The 20,934-nt window shown below is 41.8% G+C and overlaps 1 protein-coding gene across 1 annotated transcript in view; it reads left to right on the top strand.

The window, feature by feature from the left end:
- Positions 1–20,934, top strand: part of LOC139371309 (kazrin-like) — a 306,795-nt gene that overhangs the window by 146,160 nt on the left and 139,701 nt on the right. Inside the window, 1 exon segment of the mRNA XM_071111626.1 lies at positions 903–1,125. Coding sequence (XP_070967727.1) covers positions 903–1,125 — 223 coding nt within the window.

Raw genomic sequence — 20,934 nt, forward strand, 5'->3', positions numbered from 1 at the left:
GAAAGCAAATGTATGACCATATTTGAGACACATATTTCCCTCAGATTACACAAACAAATCCAATTCTGATAAACTCCCATATCTATTGGGTGAAATACCGCAGTGTGCCTTCACAGCAGCAAGATTTGTGACCTGTTGCCACAAGAAATGTGCAACCAGTGAAACACAAACACCATTGCAAATAAACTATATTTATCTATCTATTTATTTTCCCTTTCATACTTTAACTATTTGCACATCGTTACAACACTGTACATAGCCATAATATGACATTTGAAATGTCCTTATATATATATATGAGAGAGTGGGAGAGAGAGTTTTGTTACAGGGACCAACACTACATCCAAGCCAAGAAAAATGGGAAAACAAGCTTCACATAGGAGAGTGGATTACTAAGTCAGTCTGTCTGTAGGATGTGGGATACATCTAACTACCTCTATCACCCCCCAAACCCCCTCTCCCCTGGTGCTGCAGCACATGGTACGTTCCATTTAAAAGGGTGCATGTCATCTCTGTATGCGCTGGGTCCTCTCATAGAGCAGCTGCTCATAGCACATTCTCCTCGGCAGGAATACTCACTTTCCTTCTCCGTCTGCTGTGTTTCATCTCTTTCTCTCACTCACTTTCTGTATTTGGCAAAACACACAAATCAGGGACAGGAGGATACTGACTGTATGCAGTAACAAGTAGACACACCATCTCTGTTCTGGCTGAACGGAGGGGAGATAAGACGAACTGGCTGCTGGCATTTTTTTGTGTGAAGTAAACTGTGAGAGAAGAAGAGGCAGAGGAGGAGAAGAAGAAGAGAGAGGGAGAGAGAACGAGAGGGAGAGGGTATCAGTCTCTTCATCCCTTAATGCTCCACTTGACACCATGCTGCTCTGTGTGGGTTTGGTCCTCAGGGGAAAATCCTTAAAATGATGGAAGACAACAAGCAGCTGGCTCAGAGGATCGATGGGGCCATCCAGTCTGCCAGTCAGGAGGTAACCAACCTGCGCTCAGAGCTGTCGGCCACCAGCCGTAGACTGGCAGAGCTGGGGGCCAGCAGCCCCCCCTCGCCCCTGGTGAACAACCATCAGCACCACCAGCACAACCACCACGACCATGACAGCCTCCGCTACCGGGGTGAGTTACACACAGTGTGTGTGTGTGTGTGTGTGTGTAGGGGAAGTATTTGAGGAATGCGTAACTGAACAATGGGATGATTAATCTCATTCCCCCGTTCTTTTGCTAACTTATTCCTCCGTTGGATAACTCACAGCACCCGGATAGAGATAGGGGAGTAGGAGAAGGGAACTAGGACAAGGAGGGGCTGGTCCTGGTCTGCTTTCCTAGGCAGCGGTGGAGACTGTGTGTTTCTCTGCTCCCCCTGGCTCTGGCTACGTCCTGGCTCTCTCTCTGTCTGTGTTAGCCCGGAGAGAGGAGAGTTGCTGCCAGCTGCTCCAGCATGAGTTTGGCATCAGATCACATTGTCTTAAAGGGTGGAAATGTGGAAGCACGTGGTTGATCAGGATGATATGGTCATTGTCATGTTGCTTCATTCACATCATGGCAGGCAGTAGGCATTAGGCACTAGGCTGTAGGCAGCAGGTCCTCGGCACAAGGCAGTAGACACTAGGCAGTAGGCATTAGGCAGTAGGCAGTAGGCACTAGGCAGTAGACACTAGGCAGTAGGCACTAGGCACTAGGCTGTAGGCAGCAGGTACTAGGCACAAGGCATTAGGCACTAAGCAATAGACACTAGGCAGTAGACACTAGGCTGTAGGCCCTAGGCAGTAGGCGCTAGGCACTAAGCTGTAGGCACTAGGCAGTAGACACTAGGCAGTAGACACTAGGCTGTAGGCCCTAGGCAGTGGGCGCTAGGCACTAAGCTGTAGGCACTAGGCAATAGACACTAGGCTGTAGGCCCTAGGCAGTGGGCACTAGGCACTAAGCAGTAGGCACTAGGCAGTAGACACTAGGCTGTAGGCCCTATGCAGTGGGCGCTAGGCACTAAGCAATAGACACTAGGCTGTAGGCCCTAGGCAGTGGACGCTAGGCACTAAGCAATAGACACTAAGCAATAGACACTAGGCAGTAGACACTAGGCAGTAGACACTAGGCATTAGACACTAAGCTGTAGGCACTAGGCAGCAGGCTGTAGGCCCTAGGCAGTAGGCACTAGGCAGCAGGCAGTGTCTCTTTGATCTTAGATGTAGTGTAGTCTACAGAGTAAGTGGCGTAGAGTTTCAGAGATTGTATGTTTGCTGAGATGGGTGTGATGGGATTTATGATAGTAGGATGATGTGAGTCTGATATTAAAGCTGCAATATGTCACTTTTTGGGCGACCCGACCAAATTCACATAGAAATGTTAGTTATAGATCTTTCAAGCAAGGGCCTCCCGAGTGGCACAGCGGTCTAAGGCACTGCATCACAGTGCTAGAGGCACCCTGTTTCGAATCCAGGCTGTATCACAACTGGCCGTGATGGGGAGTCCCATAGGGAATCTGCCACAATTGGCCCAGCGTCGTCTGGGTTTTTCTGGGGTAAGCCGTCATTGTAAATAACAATTTGTTCTTAACTGACTTGCCTCGTTAATTTTTTTTTAAAGGAAGCGGTAAATCTTATATGTGTGCTATTTCTATACTCTATACCCGTTCTTATGTTTAGTTTATGCATATTTTACTTTCGGTTTTGTACACCAACTTGAAACAGTTGAAAATAGAATATATTTGTTTAATGAAAATATATTTCACAGTGCTTTAGATGGAACAATGATTCCACACTATACATTGCTTGTTTTGTCAAATTATCTGAAATTAGAATTTTGTCAAATTTACCAGTCAAATTTTTCCAAGTTGGAAATGGTGGAGCGATCTCTGCATACTGCACCTTCAGCTTAACTTATTTATAGTGTCACTGAGAGATGGCGATTGTGAATGTCAACTATGTCAATGTCAGTTTGTAAGTAGTGGTGTCAGTTGGTGTTGGCTGTGTGTCTGTGAGGTGAGATCAGAGAGGAAGGCCTCGTAGCCTCAGACTGTTTGTGTTCTGTATCTTCCCACATAAAAGAAAATACTCAACTTTAATACAGAATACTACAGTTCTTACTATAGAATTCGGTAGTAAACTTTAGTATACTGTAGAATTCAATACTACACACTGTAGTATCCCTCAATCATGTGTAGTACTTAGTATAGCATTTTGTAGAATACTTTAATAAATACTAAAGTATATCTACACTTAAAAACACTGTAGTAAATATTACAGTGTTTAATTTGCACATACCCTACTCAGTCCCCACACCCATATCCCATTTTGTGCCACCCGTAAGTGAAAAACCTACATGCCAAGTATAGACCATATATTGTGCTCCTTACAGGTAATAGAACAGAGCAGGAGCTCTGAACTCCACGTTCAGAACTCAGTCCTACCTACTGTATAGGTCATGTGTTCCTTTACTATTTCTACAGTAGGTTTCCTTTAGAAAGCCTCCCGCTTCTATATAAAATATAATATTACGATAGTAATGTCCACAAAAACACTACAGCGAATACTACAGTAAAGTCAGCAAAAACACTACAGTAAACACTAGTATTTTTTAATTTGCGTTACTGAGTATAGGTGCCATGGAGGAGGGGAACAGGGGGTATGGAGCTGACGGATTTGTGATACCCCGTAGGTGGGTCTGTCTAATGGTTCTCTCTGTGTGTTGAGCAGATGGTGCTGAGCAGAGCAGCAAGGCATCTCAGCTGGAGATGGTTGGCCCTCAGGGTTTAAAGCACAGAGTCGACTGGTCAGTGTGAAATGTTTACCCAGCTCACCCTTGCCTCCTCTGCTCAACTCTGCTTGCCTAGTGGGTGGACACTGGATAGACTCTCTGTTTGAACAGGTGTCATTAGCATGTTCTCACACTGAGTGGATGAGATGGTGGGCTGCTATCTGCTATCTGGCGGGCTGCTATCTGGGAGAGAGTCTGTGGTTGGGTTCAGAGCGTGATTCCCTGGCCTCTCTCCCTCTTCAGTCATGCAGTGTTAACAGGGAACCTCAATTCCACATTCACACATGCCTTTGCATCAGGGCAGTGATGTCATGCTTCCTGTTCCCCAGCAGGACAGTCGGCAGGGCAGCCAGTCAGGTGACTGGAGTTATGTGAGGCTGTTTAGTCAAAACCCAAACAGAGACACACGTACAGGTAACTGCTAAAATAGAGTAAATGAGGGATACAAAGTATATTGAATGCAGATGCTTCCACACAAGTGTGGTTCCTGAGTTAATTAATCAGTTAACATCCAATCATGCTTAGTGTCATGTATAAAAATTCCCAGTTGACCATTATTTTGGCTACCATGGCTAGAAGAAGAGATCTCAGTGACTTTGAAAGCGGGGGGGTTAAAAAGTGTGTGTGCGTGTACATGCATGTGTGTGTGTCAGTCACCAGATCTCAACCCAATTGAACACATATGGGAGATTCTGGAGAGGTGCCTGAGACAGTGATTTCCACCACCACCAACAAAACACCAAGTTATGGAATTTCTCGTGGAAGAATTGTGTCACAACTCCTCCAATAGAGTTCCAGACACTTACTTGTAGAATTTCTGCCAAGGTGCATTGAAGCTGTTCTGGCGGCTCGTGGTGGCCCAACGCCAGACGCTTTATGTTGGCGTTGCCTTTATTTTGGCAGTTACCTATAACTCTTCCCCTACTGCGTGCTAGGAAGGGAACTCAGTCACATAATCTCGCTCTGGAAGGAGAGGGGACCACAGAGCTGACCACTTATACTGTCTTTGTTAAAGGAAATCTTACACGGTGAGGTTTAAGATTGTTCATGTGTGAGACTTAGATTTCTCTGATTTCTCCTCTTAGTGAAATTTCCCCTCTTAGTCAGAGGAGTTATCTGATAAATCAGCTTCAGCACTCAGTGGATTAAGAGATTAAGACTTCTTGAAGTGTGTTTCCTTCTCTATGTCAGGGTGTTTGTAAGCCTTGTCCTGAGCCGGATCAAGGCTAGCAAACAGACAAGACTTGTTAGTATGCACAGGCTGACTCCTGTAAATATATTCTGCTGTGAAGAAATGCCTTTTTACTGTGTTTCACCTCTGTGGGACCTCAATAACATCACTGACAGATGTCCAATAAAGATATAAAACTAGAGCTCAATCTGGTTCCTTGCCCTTGGAATCTGCCCTTCTAAAACAAACCACTGGCTGGCAGTGACACAAGATTAAACCACCACTCGCCGGCCATGATGGCCCACAACTCTCCCTAACTTTGGACCTCCTCAGAAGTAGCATCAATGAAAGTGGCAGAAAAACCAGTGTGTGTGTGTGTACTGAATGGTAGTGAATCGGCACGCACGAACCAGCCTGTTTTGTGTTTGTGTTGACTGTGTTTCCTCCCCTGGTTCTATTCTACAGTACATATCTAGGGTAGGAGGCTGGGTCCACTGTGCAGCTGAATGTAACAAATGACCTGCCTCCTCCTATTCCAGACGCTGAAGTATTCATAATGGGGTGATGACACCTCGGCATGATTGGATACTATATTAATCCATCACTCGGATGTCCGCAATCTGTTTAGCATTTCTAAATGATTCTGATGTTCTACCGCCAATCGACTACATTACTGTCGCCCCTAATGCGTGTCTGACTGGGGGGAAAAGATGGTGTGAAATATCCACCTCACACCCAATACATCTGAGCCAGTGGAGCAGTACCAGAAGGACCAAAATCAATGCACTGTAAGCCTGTTCCATTATGTATAGTTGTGGCTGATCAGTATCTTGCGTGCACTCATCACAGACTCATGGTAATCTGCCAATACAGTACTACTCCATAAAGCTCCTAAGACAACGCCGTAAAGAAGGCAGCCTTCAGTTGCTCATACGGTACGGAAGAGAGACACATCTGGTACAACAGGGGGAGAATACATCTCACTTATAACAGGCTGGATTGTGCTGAACACAAGAGGAAATAGTTGTAATATCAGCAGTATGTTTACTGGATGGTGTGGCACCTCTCACAGGGAGAGGTCAGGGTCAAGGTTTGAGGTGAGGGATTTAGCTTTGTGTGTTTGAAGCAGAGTTAGGTTTTGATCTGAGACGGTTGTTGGTGGTCAGAGTTTTTAAGTGTTATGGTTCAATTGTAGGATTAGTGATGCGGTTGGACTGAAGGACACTCTCTTCACCCTACTGAAGCATGGTAAGGATAGGTCAGAGAGGATTGTGGACTTGCAGCAGCTAAAATACCTTTTTGGAAGTGCACATACTGTAGTCAGTTGGAAAGGGAATAAACTCCAACACTTCTTAATACGAAATAATGGATACTCAACTTCAGATGAGGGAAGTCAAACTGTTTAGGGGTCATGCTGGTTTCTAGTACCTGCCGAGCCCTGTGAGGAAGACTACTTCTCCCCATCTGGCCTGAGTTTAGGTCTCAGCTCTCTCATTACCTCATGGTGCTCTAGAGCAGTTCTGGGATGGAGTAAGAGGAATACATGTACACACTTGGAAACCATTTAACTCAGTGAGATGCTGGGAACAGAAAGCCCCACCTCACCCCCTCTCTCCATCTCTCTCTACCTCTCTCCTGGGACCACCCACCTTCCTGTTCACTCTCCACATGCAGAGAAAGTACATCCTGTAGTGAGCCAGAACCTCCCCCTCCACCCTCTCCTCCCCTTCTCCCAGCCCTCCCCCAGCCACGCCCTGTCTGTGACCAATGTGCGGGAGAGGTACTGTGTCCGAATAATAGCCAGAGGCAGGTCACCCCCCCCACCACCCTCTCCTCCCAGCCCTCCCCCAGCCACGCCCTGTCTGTGGCCAATGCAGCGGGAGGGGTACTGGGGGTCACCCCCCCCCCCCTCTCTTCCGCTCTACCCCTCCTCTCTCAATTTAATTCAATTCAGGGGGCTTTATTGACATGGGAAACATATGTTTACATTGCCAAAACAAGTGAAATGGATAAAGAAAAGTTAAATAAACAATGCGAATGAAATGTAAACATTATACTCACAGAAGTTCCAAAAGAATAAAGACATTACAAATGTAATATTATGTCTACATACAGTGCTTTAGCGATGTGCAAATAGTTATAGTACAAAATAGAACATAAATAATGATTGGTTGTATTTACAATGGTGTTTGTTCTTCACTGGTTGCCCTTTTCTTGTAGCAACAGCTCACAAAGCTTGATGCTCTGATTGCACACTGTGGTATTTCACCCAATAGATTATGGGAGTTTATCAAAATTGGATTTGTTTTCAAATTCTTCGTGGGTCTGTCTAATCTGAGGGAAATATACAGTATGTCTCTAATTTAGGTCATACATTTGTCAGGAGTTTAGGATGTGCAGCTCAGTTTCCACCTCATTTGAAGAGTCTCCATTTGTTTTTTGTCCCATTTAGTGAATTATTGGTTGGTGAGCGGACCCCAAACCTCACAACCATAAAAGGCAATGGGTTCTAAAACAGATTCACATATTTTTAGCCCGATCCTAATTGATATGTCAAATTTTATGTTCCTTTTGATGGCATAGAAGGCCTTTCTTACTTTGCTCTCAGATCGTTCACAGCTTTGTGGAAGTTATCTGTGGCGCTGATGTTTAGGCCAAGGTATGTATAGTTTTTCGTGTGCTCTAGGGCAACAGTGTCTAGATGGAATTTGTATTTGTGGTCCTGGCAACTGGACCTTTTTTGGAAGACCATTATTTTGGTGTTACTGAGATTTACTGTCAGGGCCCAGGTCTGACAGAATCTGTGCAGAAGATCTAGGTGCTGCTGTAGGCCCTCCTTGGTTGGTGACAGAAGCACTACATCATCAGTAAACATTTGACTTCAGATTCTAGTAGGGTTACGCCGGGTGCTGCAGACTGTTCTAGTGCCCTCACCAATTCATTGATATTTATATTGACAAGGGTGGGGCTTAAGCTGCTTCCCTGTCTTACCCCATGGCTCTGTGGAAAGAAATTTGTGTGTTTTTTGCCAATTTTAATCACACAATTGTGGTGTGATGCCAAATTGAGTCAAAAGCTTTTTTGAGTCAAAAAAGCATGAGAAGACTTTGCCTTTGTTTTTGTTTGTTTGTTTGTCAATTAGGGTATGCAGGGTTAATATGTGGTCTGACATACGGTCATTTGCTCAGTACATTGTTTTCACTGGGGAAATGTACAAGTCTGCTGTTAATGATAATGCAGAAGATTTTCCCAAGGTTACGGTTGACGCGTATCCCACGGTAGTTATTGCGGTCAAATTTGTCTCCACTTTTTTGGATTGGGGTTATCAGTCCTTGGTTCCAAATATTGGGGAAGATGCCAGAGCTGAGGATGATGTTAAAGAGTTTAAGTATAGCCAATTGGAATTTGTGGTCTGTATATTTTATAATTTCATGTAGGATAGCATCAACACCACAAGTCTTTTTGGGTTGGAAGGTTTGTATTTTGTCCTGTATTTCATTCAATGTAATTGGAGAATCCAGTGAGTTCTGGCAGTGTTTAATAGCTGATTCTAAGATTTGTAATTGATCATTTATAGTGCCTTCGGAAAGTATTCTGACCCCTTGACTATTTCCACATTTTGTTACGTTACAGCTTTATTCTAAAATTGATTAAATAAAAAACAATCCTTGTCAATCCATATACAATGGATTCTGTATACTTCCGGCCCTTCTTTGGACACTGTGTTAACAACCCTCCAGGCAAGCTTCAATGCCATACAACTCTCCTTCCGTGGCCTCCAATTGCTCTTAAATACAAGTAAAACTAAATGCATGCTCTTCAACCGATCGCTACCTGCACCTACCCGCCTGTCCAACATCACTACTCTGGACGGCTCTGACTTAGAATACGTGGACAACTACAAATACTTAGGTGTCTGGTTAGACTGTAAACTCTCCTTCCAGACCCATATCAAACATCTCCAATCCAAAGTTAAATCTAGAATTGGCTTCCTATTTCGCAACAAAGCATCCTTCACTCATGCTGCCAAACATACCCTTGTAAAACTGACCATCCTACCAATCCTCGACTTTGGCGATGTCATATACAAAATAGCCTCCAATACCCTACTCAACAAATTGGATGCAGTCTATCACAGTGCAATCCGTTTTGTCACCAAAGCCCCATATACTACCCACCATTGCGACCTGTACGCTCTTGTTGGCTGGCCCTCGCTTCATACTCGTCGCCAAACCCACTGGCTCCATGTCATCTACAAGACCCTGCTAGGTAAAGTCCCCCCTTATCTCAGCTCGCTGGTCACCATAGCATCACCCACCTGTAGCACGCGCTCCAGCAGGTATATCTCTCTAGTCACCCCCAAAACCAATTATTTTGGCCGCCTCTCTTTCCAGTTCTCTGCTGCCAATGACTGGAACGAACTACAAAAATCTCTGAAACTGGAAACACTTATCTCCCTCACTAGCTTTAAGCACCAACTGTCAGAGCAGCTCACAGATTACTGCACCTGTACATAGCCCACCTATAATTTAGCCCAAACAACTACCTCTTTCCCAACTGTATTTAATTTATTTATTTATTTTGCTCCTTTGCACCCCATTATTTTTATTTCTACTTTGCACATTCTTCCATTGCAAAACTACCATTCCAGTGTTTTACTTGCTATATTGTGTTTACTTTGCCACCATGGCCTTTTTTGCCTTTACCTCCCTTCTCACCTCATTTGCTCACATTGTATATAGACTTGTTTATACTGTATTATTGACTGTATGTTTGTTTTACTCCATGTGTAACTCTGTGTCGTTGTATGTGTCGAACTGCTTTGCTTTATCTTGGCCAGGTCGCAATTGTAAATGAGAACTTGTTCTCAACTTGCCTACCTGGTTAAATAAAGGTAAAATAAAAAATAAATACAATAAATAAAAATAAAATCCATATACAATATCCCATAATGACAAAGCGAAAACAGGTTTTTAGAAATGTTGTAAAGTGTATAAAAAAAGTATCTTAAATACATAGCTATTCAGACCCTTTGTTATGAGACTCAAAATTGAGCTCAGGTGCATCCTGTTTACATTGGTGGCAGGTAGCCTAGTGGTTAAAGCGTTGGACTAGTAACCTGAAAGGTTGCAAGATCGAATCCCCGAGCTGTCAAGGTAAAAATCTGTCGTTCTGCCCCTGAACAGGCAGTTAACCCACTGTTCTTAGGCTGTCATTGAAAATAAGAATTTGTTCTTAACTGACTTGCCTAGTTAAATAAAGGTACAAAATGTAATAAAAAATAAATTGATCATCCTTGAGATGTTTCCACAACTTGATTGGAGTCCACCTGTGGTAAATTCAGTTGATTGGACATGATTTATAAAGGCACACACCTGTCTATATAAAGTCCCACAGTTGACAGTGCATGTCAGAGCAAAAACCAAGCCATGAGGTCGAAGAAACAGGAAACAGGATTGTGTCGAGGCACAGATCTGGGAAGGGTACCAAAATATTTCTGCAGCATTGAAGGTCCCCAAGAACACCTTCACTCTTAAATGAAAGAAGTTTGGAAAATCCAAGAATCTTAACCTAACGATGTACTGCACTTGAAGAAACTTTAAAAGTTTGTTATTTTACCAAATAGGGCTATCTTCTGTGTACCACCCCTACCTTGTCACAACACAACTGATTGGCTCAAACACATTAAGAAGGAAATAAATTCAACAAGGCACATATGTTAATTGAAATGCAGTCCAGGTGACTACCTCATGAAGCTGGTTGAGGGAATGCCAAAAGTGTCATCAAAGTTGTCATCAAGGCAAAGGGTGGCTACTTTGAAGAATCTAAAATACAAAATATATTTTTAATTGGTTTAACACTATTTTGGTTACTAAACTCAGTAAAAAAGAAATGTCCTCTAACTGTGAACTGAGTTTATTTTCAGAAAACCTAACATGTGTAAATATTTGTATGAACATAACAAGATTCAACAACTGAGATAAACTGAACAAGTTCCACAGTCATGTGACTAACAGAAATGTAATAATGTGTCCCTGAACAAAGGGGGGGGGTCAAAATCAAAAGTAACAGTCAGTATCTGGTGTGGCCACCAGCTGCATTAAGTATTGCAGTGCATCTCCTCCTCATGGACTGCACCAGATTTGCCAGTTCTTGCTGTGAGATGTTACACCACTCTTCCACCAAGGCACCTCCAAGTTCCCAACATTTCTGAGGGGAATGGCCCTAGCCCTCACCCTCCGATCCAACAGGTCCCGGACATGCTCAATGGGATTGAGATCCGGGCTCTTTGCTGGCCATGGCAGAACACTGACATTCCTGTCTTGCTGGAAATCTCGCACAGAACGAGCAGTATGGCTGGTGGCATTGTCATGCTGGAGGGTCATGTCAGGATGAGCCTGCAGGAAGGGTACCACATGAGGGAGGAGGATGTCTTCCCTGTAACGCACAGTGTTGGCATTGCCTGCAATGACAACAAGCTCAGTCCGATGATGCTGTGACACACCGCCACCTCCAAATGGATCCCGCTCCAGAGTACAGGCCTCTGTGTAATGCTCATTCCTTCGACGATAAACCCGAATTCGACCATCACCCCTGATGAGACAAACTGCGACTTGTCAGTGAAGAGCACTTTTTGCCAGTCCTGTCTGGTCCAGCATTGGTGGGTTTGTGCCCATAGGCAACGTTGTTGCCAGTGATGTCTGGTGAGGACCTGCCTTACAACAGGCCTACAAGCCCTCAGTCCAGCCTCTCTCAGCCTATTGCGGACAGTCTGAGCACTGATGGAGGGATTGTGCATTCCTTGTGTAACTCGGGCAGTTGTTGTTGCCATCCTGTACCTGTCCCACAGGTGTGATGTTCGGATTTACCAATCCTGTGCAGGTGTTGTTGCATGTGGTCTGCCACTGCGAGGATGATCAGCTGTCCGTCCTGTCTCCCTGTAGCACCGTCTTAGGCGTCTCACAGTAAGGACATTGCAATGTATTGTCCTGGACACATCTGCATTCCTCATGCCTCCTTGCAGCATGCCTAAGATTTTTATTTTATTTTTTATTTGACCTTTATTTAACTAGGTAGGCCAGTTGAGAACAAGTTCTCATTTACAACTGAGACCTGGCCAAGATAAAGCAAAGCTGTGTGACACAAGCAACAACACAGAGTTACACATGGAATAAACAAACATACAGTCAATAACGCAATAGAAAAAGTATATATACAGTGTATGCAAATGGAATAAGGAGGTAAGGCAATAATTAGGCCATGGTTGCGAAGTAATTACAATTGAGCAAATTAACACTGGAGTGATAGATGTGCAGATGATGATGTGCAAGAAAAAAGTTAATAAAAACAATATGGGGATGAGGTAGGTAGTAGAATGGGCTATTTACAGATGGGCTGTGTACAGCTGCAGCAATCGGTAAGCTGCTCAGATAGCTGATGCTTGAAGTTAGTGAGGGAGATCGAAGTCTCCAACTTCATTGATTTTTCCAATTGGTTCCAGTCATTGGCAGCAGAGAACTGGATGGACTGGACGAAACAGATGGCACGGTGATAGACTGCATCCAGTTTGCTGAGAAGAGTGTTGGAGGCTATTTTGTAAATGACATTTCCGAAGTCAAGGATCAGTAGTATAGTAAGTTTTATGATAGTATGTTTGGCATCGTGAGTGAAGGAGGCTTTGTTGCAAAATAGGAAGCAGATTCTAGATTTAATTTAGGATTGGAGATGTTTAACATGAGTCTGGAAGGAGAGTTTACAGTCTAACCAGACACCTAGGTTTTTGTAGTTGTCCACATATTCTAAGTCAGAACAGTCCAGAGTAGTGATGCTAGTCGGGCGGGCGGGTGCGAGCAGCGATCGGTTGAAAAGCATGCATTTAGTTTTAATGGTATTTAAGAGCAGTTGGAGGCCATGGAAGGAGTGTTGTATGGCATTGAAGCTTGTTTGGAGGTTTGTTACCTCTTTGGGATTGGTGTCCCGCTAGCGTGCCACTACGACAACATCCGGTGAAATTGGTGAGCGAGAAATTCAAAATACAAAACTTGTAATATTAAATATTCATGAAAAGTGTCTTACATCGTTTAAAAGCGTAACTTCTTGTTAAAACCTCTTAGGGCTAGGGGGCAGTGTTCTGAAGTTCGGATAAATGACGTGCCCATGGTAAACTTCTGACTGGTACTGTATGTTGATGCAATATTTCAGTTTTTTATTTTTAATTAGCATAAAATTCTAAAAACCTGTTTTTGCTTTGTCATTATGCAGTATTGTGTGTGGATTGATGAGGGAAAAAAACATTTGAATCAATTTTAGAATAAGGCTGTAACGTAACAAAATGTGGAAAAAGTCAAGGGGTCTGAATACTTTCCGAATGCACTATATATGGTTTTAGCTGTTTGTTCATTGTTGTAGTACCAAAAAGACTGGAGAAGTGGTTTATCCACATATCTCTGTTTTGGATAGATAACTCTTCATGTGGTTGTTTGTTTAGTGTGTTCCAATTTTCCCAGAAGTGGTTCGATTCTATGGAATCTTACTCTCTCTATCTACCCCCTCCTCTCTCCCTCTCTCTCTTTACCACCCCCCCCCCCTCTCTCTCAAGAGGGAAGGCTATTCATTCCTTCATCAGAGAGCTCCAGGTCCACTACTAGTCAAGCCCGAGGCAGTGGGGCAGTGAGGCAGTGGGGCAGTGAGGCACCATTCCACTAGGGAGGAATGGGAGCTGGACCCCTATGATGTTGGCCATGGCCTTGTACAAAGAGAGAGAGAGATGAAGGTTGAAGAGCTAGCATCTCAGTACACTTTATTTTTGAGAATTACAGGAACACCATACTCAGAGTTTAATGAATTGGAAATAAAATAAATTGGATTTTGCTGCAATAATTCAATTGAACTTCAGATTTCATGTGTAGAATATAGGTATGACAAAACCAATTGCACACATGCAGTTTAGTGTGTCCCTTGACTAGACTAGTATGATTTGTGTTTACATAGTCAGCCATTGTTCTACAGTGCCTGGCAGAGGCTTGTAATGCACAAGGACCTCATTGTCGTCTGTCTGTCTCCTCTGTGCTCTGTTAATAAGGCTAGGCCTGGTAATGAGTCCACTGAGACAGAGCCAGGCACGTTGCAGACAGACAGGCCCGTATCAGTGTGAACAGTAGGACCATGCAAACGGATGGAGTAACTACAAGATGTTTTAGGTATTTTCAGGAGGAAGCCGGCTTGTTGCAAGTTTCTGTTTAATTTCATGTAGGGAAAGTCAAGAAATGAGAAATGGTGATTATGTTTAAATTTTGTTTTCAGTTGAAGGTCGGGGTTGACAAGGCGTAGGGTTTAGTGAAAGGGATAGTGAAGTGGTGTAATGTTTGGGATTTCATTGGGGTCAAAAGAACCTAATGAAAAGTGACCTACGCTTGTTTTGGGATTGATGGTTTCGGAAAACTAGGACGGTCAGAAAGGTTCCCCTCTTTCTACCTGGTGAGGAGCCACACCTCTCCCTCTGGGGCCCTGTCTTCCCTGCCTGGTGAGGGGCCACACCTCTCCCTCTGGGGCCCTGCCTGGTGAGGGGCCACACCTCTCTGTTAGGGGCCCTGCCTGCCCTGCCTGGTGAGGGACCACACCTCTCCCTCTGGGGCCCTGCCTGCCCTGCCTGGTGAGGGACCACACATCTCCCTCTGGGGCCCTGCCTGCCCTGCCTTGTGAGGGGCCACACCTCTCCATCTGGGGCCTACCTGCCCTGCCTGGTGGTGCAGCTGGTGACGATGGCTCTTCTCTGCAGCTGGGCAGCAGATGGCCTCGGTGGCGACGGTAGGCAGACGATGACATGAACTGTCCTTTTAATGGGACCGGCTAAGGCAGGCAGTGGAGCAGAATCAGGAAGGGAGCGAGATAGGCGCGGGCAGGGAGAGAGATGCCAGCATTATGACAGGGTACAACTGAGGAGACACACTGAGCCCATCTGAAACTTTCACATATTGGACTTAGAAGTCAGAGAAAGTCAGTTCAAGGAGAAACCAATAGTGTTTTTAACCATGAAAATAACTATTTCATGGATTCCTTCCCATTGTGATGCTGTTGTTGCTATAGTTGAAGAAGTGATACTATTGTTGCTATGGTTGAAGCAGTGATGGTTAATATGGTTGAAGCAGTGATGGTATTGTTGCTATGGTTGAAGCAGTGATGGTATTGTTAACACGGTTTAAGTAGTGATGATATTGTTAATTGGTTGAAGCAGTGATGATATTGTTGCTATGGTTGAAGCAGTGATGATAATGTTGCTATGGTTGAAGCAGTGATGCTATTGTTGCTATGGTTGAAGCAGTGATGGTATTGTTAACACGGTTTAAGTAGTGATGATATTGTTAATTGGTTGAAGCAGTGATGATATTGTTGCTATGGTTGAAGCAGTGATGATAATGTTGCTATGGTTGAAGCAGTGATGATATTGTTGCTATGGTTGAAGCAGTGATGATGTTGTTAAAATGGTTGAAGCAGTGCTGATATTGTTCCTAAGGTTGAAGCAGTGATGATATTGTTGCTATGGTTGAAGCAGTGATGATATTGTTGCTATGGTTGAAGCAGTGATGATAATGTTGCTATGGTTGAAGCAGTGATGATATTGTTGCTATGGTTGAAGCAGTGATGGTATTGTTAACACGGTTTAAGCAGTGATGATATTGTTAATTGGTTGAAGCAGTGATGATATTGTTGCTATGGTTGAAGCAGTGATGATAATGTTGCTATGGTTGAAGCAGTGATGATATTGTTGCTATGGTTGAAGTAGTGATGATATTGTTGCTATGGTTGAAGCAGTGATGGTATTGTTAACACGGTTTAAGTAGTGATGATATTGTTAATTGGTTGAAGCAGTGATGATATTGTTGCTATGGTTGAAGCAGTGATGATATTGTTGCTATGGTGAAGCAGTAGTGATGTTGTTAAAATGGTTGAAGTAGTGAGGATATTGTTCATATTGTTGAAACAGTGATTATATTGTTGCTATGGTTGAATAAGTGATAATATTGTTGCTATGGTTGAAGCAGTGATGATATTGTTAACATGGTTGAAGCAGCGATGATATTATTTACATGGTTGAAGCAGTGATGATGTTGTTAATATGGTTGAATCAGTGATGATATTGTTGCTATGGTTGAAGCAGTGATGATATTGTTGCTATGGTTGAAGCAGTGATGATATTGTTAAAATGGTTAAAGCAAAGATGGTATTGTTGCTATGGTTGAATCAGTACTGATATTGTTGCCATGGTTGAAGCAGTGATGATATTGTTGCTATGGTTGAAGCAGTGAGGATATTGTATCTATGGTTGAAGCAGTGATGAATTTGTTAAAATGGTTGAAGCAGTGATAATATTGTTAATATGGTTGAAGAAGTGATGATATTGTTGCTATGGTTGAAGCAGTGATGATATTGTTAAAATGGTTGAAGCAGTGATGATATTAACGTGGTTGAAGCAGTGATTATATTGTTAATATGGTTGAAGAAGTGATGATATTGTTGCTATGGTTGAAGCAGTGATGATATTAACGTGGTTGAAGCAGTGATTATATTCTTAATATGGTTGAAGAAGTGATGATATTGTTAATATGGTTGAAGAAGTGATGATATTGTTGCTATGGTTGAAGCAGTGATGATATTAACGTGGTTGAAGCAGTGATTATATTGTTAATATGGTTGAAGAAGTGATGATATTGTTGCTATGGTTGAAGCAGTGATGATATTAACGTGGTTGAAGCAGTGATTATATTCTTAATATGGTTGAAGAAGTGATGATATTGTTGCTATGGTTGAAGCAGTGATGATAATAACGTGGTTGAAGCAGTGATTATATTGTTAATATGGTTGAAGCAGTGATGGTATTGTTGCTATGGTTGAATCAGTGATGATATTGTTTCCATGGTTGAAGACGTGATGATATTGTTAATACGGTTTAAGTAGTGATGATATTGTTAATTTGGTTGATGCAGTGATGATATTGTTAATTTGGTTGATGCAGTGATGATATTGTTAATTTGGTTGATGCAGTGATGATATTGTTAATTTGGTTGATGCAGTGATGATATTGTTAATTTGGTTGATGCAGTGATGATATTGTTAATTTGGTTGATGCAGTGATGATATTGTTAATTTGGTTGAATCAGTACTGATATTGTTAAAATAGTTGAAGCAGTGATGGTTTTGTTGCTATGGTTGAAGCAGTGATTGTACTGTTGCTATGGTTGAAGCAGTGATGGCAATGTTGCTATGGTTGAAGCAGTGATGATATTGTTGCTATGGTTGAAGCAGTGATTATATTGTTGCTATGATTGAAGCAGTGATGGTATTGTTGCTATGGTTGAAGTAGTGATGATATTGTTGCTATGGTTGAAGCAGCAATGGTATTGTTGCTATGATTGAAGCAGTGATGGTATTGTTGCTATGGTTGAAGCAGTGATGATATTGTTGCTATGATTGAAGCAGTGTTATATTGTTGCTATGGTTGAAGCAGCAATGATATTGTTGCTATGGTTGAAGCAGTGATGGCAATGTTGCTGTGGTTGAAGCAGTGATGATATTGTTAATATGGTTGAAGACGTGATGATATTGTTGCTATGGTTGAAGCAGTGATTATATTGTTGCTATGGTTGAAGCAGTGATGATATTGTTTCCATGGTTGAAGACGTGATTATATTGTTGCTATGGTTGAAGCAGTGATGATATTGTTGCTATGGTTGAAGCAGTGATGATATTGTTAATATGGTTGAAACAGTGATGATATTGTTGCTATGGTTGAAGCAGTGATGATATTGTTGCTATGGTTGAAGCAGTGATGGTATTTTTAAAATGGTTAAAGCAAAGATGGCATTGTTGCTATGGTTGAATCAGTACTGATATTGTTGCCATGGTTGAAGCAGTGATGATATTGTTGCTATGGTTGAAGCAGTGAAGGTATTGTTAAAATGGTTGAAGCAGTGATGATATTGTTGCTATGGTTGAAGCAGTGATGATGTTGTTAATATGGTTGAAGCAGTGATGATATTGTTGCTATGGTTGAAGCAGTGATGATGTTGTTAAAATGGTTGAAGCAGTGATGATTTTGTTAAAATGGTTGAAGCAGTGATGATATTGTTGCAAAGGTTGATGCAGTGATGGTATTGTTGCTATGGTTGAAGCAGTGATGGTAATGTTGCAATGGTTGAAGCAGTGATGATATTGTTAATATGGTTGAATCAGTGATGATATTGTTGCTATGGTTGACGCAGTGATGATATTGTTGCTATGGTTGAAGCAGTGATGATATTGTTGCTATGGTTGAAGCAGTGATGATATTGTTAATATGGTTGAAACAGTGATGATATTGTTAAAATAGTTGAAGCAGTGATGGTATTGTTGCTATGGTTGAATCAGTGATGGTATTGATAACATTGTCGAAGCAGTGATTGTATTGTTGCTAAGGTTAAAGCAGTGATGGTATTGTTGCTATGGTTGAATCAGTACTGATATTGTTGCCATGGTTGAAGCAGTGATGATATTGTTGCTATGATTGAAGCAGTAATGTTATTGTTGCTATGGTTGAAGGAGTGATGGTATTGTTGCTATGGTTGAAGCAGTGATTATATCGTTAAAATGGTTGAAGCAGTGATGAAATCATTAAAATGGGTGAAGCAGTGATGATATTGTTGCTATGGTTGAAGCAGTGATGATATTGTTGCTATGGTTGAAGCAGTGATGATATTGTTAATATGGTTTAAGCAGTGATGGTATTGTTGCTATGGTTGAAGCAGTGATGATATTGTTAATATGGTTTAAGCAGTGATGGTATTGTTGCTATGGTTGAAGCAGTGATGTTATTGTTGCTATGGTTGAAGCAGTGATGATATTGTTAATATGGTTGAAGCAGTGATGATATTGTTGCTATGGTTGAAGCAGTGATGTTATTGTTGCTATGGTTGAAGCAGTGATGATATTGTTAATATGGTTGAAGGAGTGATGGTATTGTTGCTATGGTTGAAGCAGTGATTATATCGTTAAAATGGTTGAAGCAGTGATGAAATCATTAAAATGGGTGAAGCAGTGATGATATTGTTGCTATGTTTGAAGCTGTGCTAATATTGTTGCTATGGTTGAAGCAGTGATGATGTTGTTAATTTGGTTGAAGCAGTGATGATATTGTTAATATGGTTGAAGCAGTAATGTTATTGGTGCTATGGTTGAAGCAGTGATTGTATTGTTGCTATGGTTGAAGCAGTGATTTTAACGTTAAAATGGTTGAAGCAGTGATGAAATCATTAAAATGGTTGAAGCAGTGATGATATTGTTGCTGTGCTAATATTGTTGCTATGGTTGAAGCAGTGATGATGTTGTTAATTTGGTTGAAGCAGTGATGATAGTTTTAAATTTTTTGATGCAGTGATGATATTGTTGCTATGGATGATGCAGTGATGATATTGTTAAAATGGTTGAAGTAGTGATGAAAGTGTTGCTATGGTTTAAGCAGTGATGTTATTGTTGCTATGGTTGAAGCAGTGATGATATTAACGTGGTTGAAGCAGTGATGATATTGTTAATATGGTTGAAGCAGTGATGATATTGTTGCTATGATTGAAGCAGTGTTATATTGTTGCTATGGTTGAAGCAGCAATGATATTGTTGCTATGGTTGAAGCAGTGATGGCAATGTTGCTGTGGTTGAAGCAGTGATGATATTGTTAATATGGTTGAAGACGTGATGATATTGTTGCTATGGTTGAAGCAGTGATTATATTGTTGCTATGGTTGAAGCAGTGATGATATTGTTTCCATGGTTGAAGACGTGATTATATTGTTGCTATGGTTGAAGCAGTGATGATATTGTTGCTATGGTTGAAGCAGTGATGATATTGTTAATATGGTTGAAACAGTGATGATATTGTTGCTATGGTTGAAGCAGTGATGGTATTGTTAAAATGGTTAAAGCAAAGATGGCATTGTTGCTATGGTTGAATCAGTACTGATATTGTTGCCATGGTTGAAGCAGTGAAGGTATTGTTAAAATGGTTGAAGCAGTGATGATATTGTTGCTATGGTTGAAGCAGTGATGGTATTGTTGCTATGGTTGAAGCAGTGATGGTAATGTTGCTATGGTTGAAGCAGTGATGGTATTGTTAAAATGGTTAAAGCAAAGATGGCACTGTTGCTATGGTTGAATCAGTACTGATATTGTTGCCATGGTTGAAGCAGTGATGATATTGTTGCTATGGTTGAAGCAGTGATGGTGTTGTTAATATGGTTGAAGCAGTGAGGATATTGTATCTATGGTTGAAGCAGTGATGAATTTGTTAACATGGTTGAAGCAGTGATTATATTGTTAAAATGGTTGAAGCAGTGATGATATTGTTGCAAAGGTTGATGCAGTGATGGTATTGTTGCTATGGTTGAAGCAGTGATGGTAATGTTGCTATGGTTGAAGCAGTGATGGTATTGTTAAAATGGTTAAAGCAAAGATGGCATTGTTGCTATGGTTGAATCAGTGATGATATTGTTGCCATGGTTGAAGCAGTGATGATATTGTTGCTATGGTTGAAGCAGTGAAGGTATTGTTAAAATGATTGAAGCAGTGATGATATTGTTGCTATGGTTGAAGCAGTGATGATGTTGTTAATATGGTTGAAGCAGTGATGATATTGTTGCTATGGTTGAAGCAGTGATGATGTTGTTAAAATGGTTGAAGCAGTGATGATTTTGTTAAAATGGTTGAAGCAGTGATGATATTGTTGCTATGGTTGAAGCAGTGATGGTAATGTTGCAATGGTTGAAGCAGTGATGGTAATGTTGCAATGGTTGAAGCAGTGATGATATTGTTAATATGGTTGAATCAGTGATGATATTGTTGCTATGGTTGACGCAGTGATGATATTGTTGCTATGGTTGAAGCAGTGATGATATTGTTAATATGGTTGAAACAGTGATGATATTGTTAAAATAGTTGATGCAGTGATGTTATTGTTGCTATGGTTGAATCAGTGA

Source organism: Oncorhynchus clarkii, chromosome 17 (genome assembly GCF_045791955.1).
Source record: "Oncorhynchus clarkii lewisi isolate Uvic-CL-2024 chromosome 17, UVic_Ocla_1.0, whole genome shotgun sequence".
Lineage (NCBI taxonomy): Eukaryota > Metazoa > Chordata > Actinopteri > Salmoniformes > Salmonidae > Oncorhynchus > Oncorhynchus clarkii.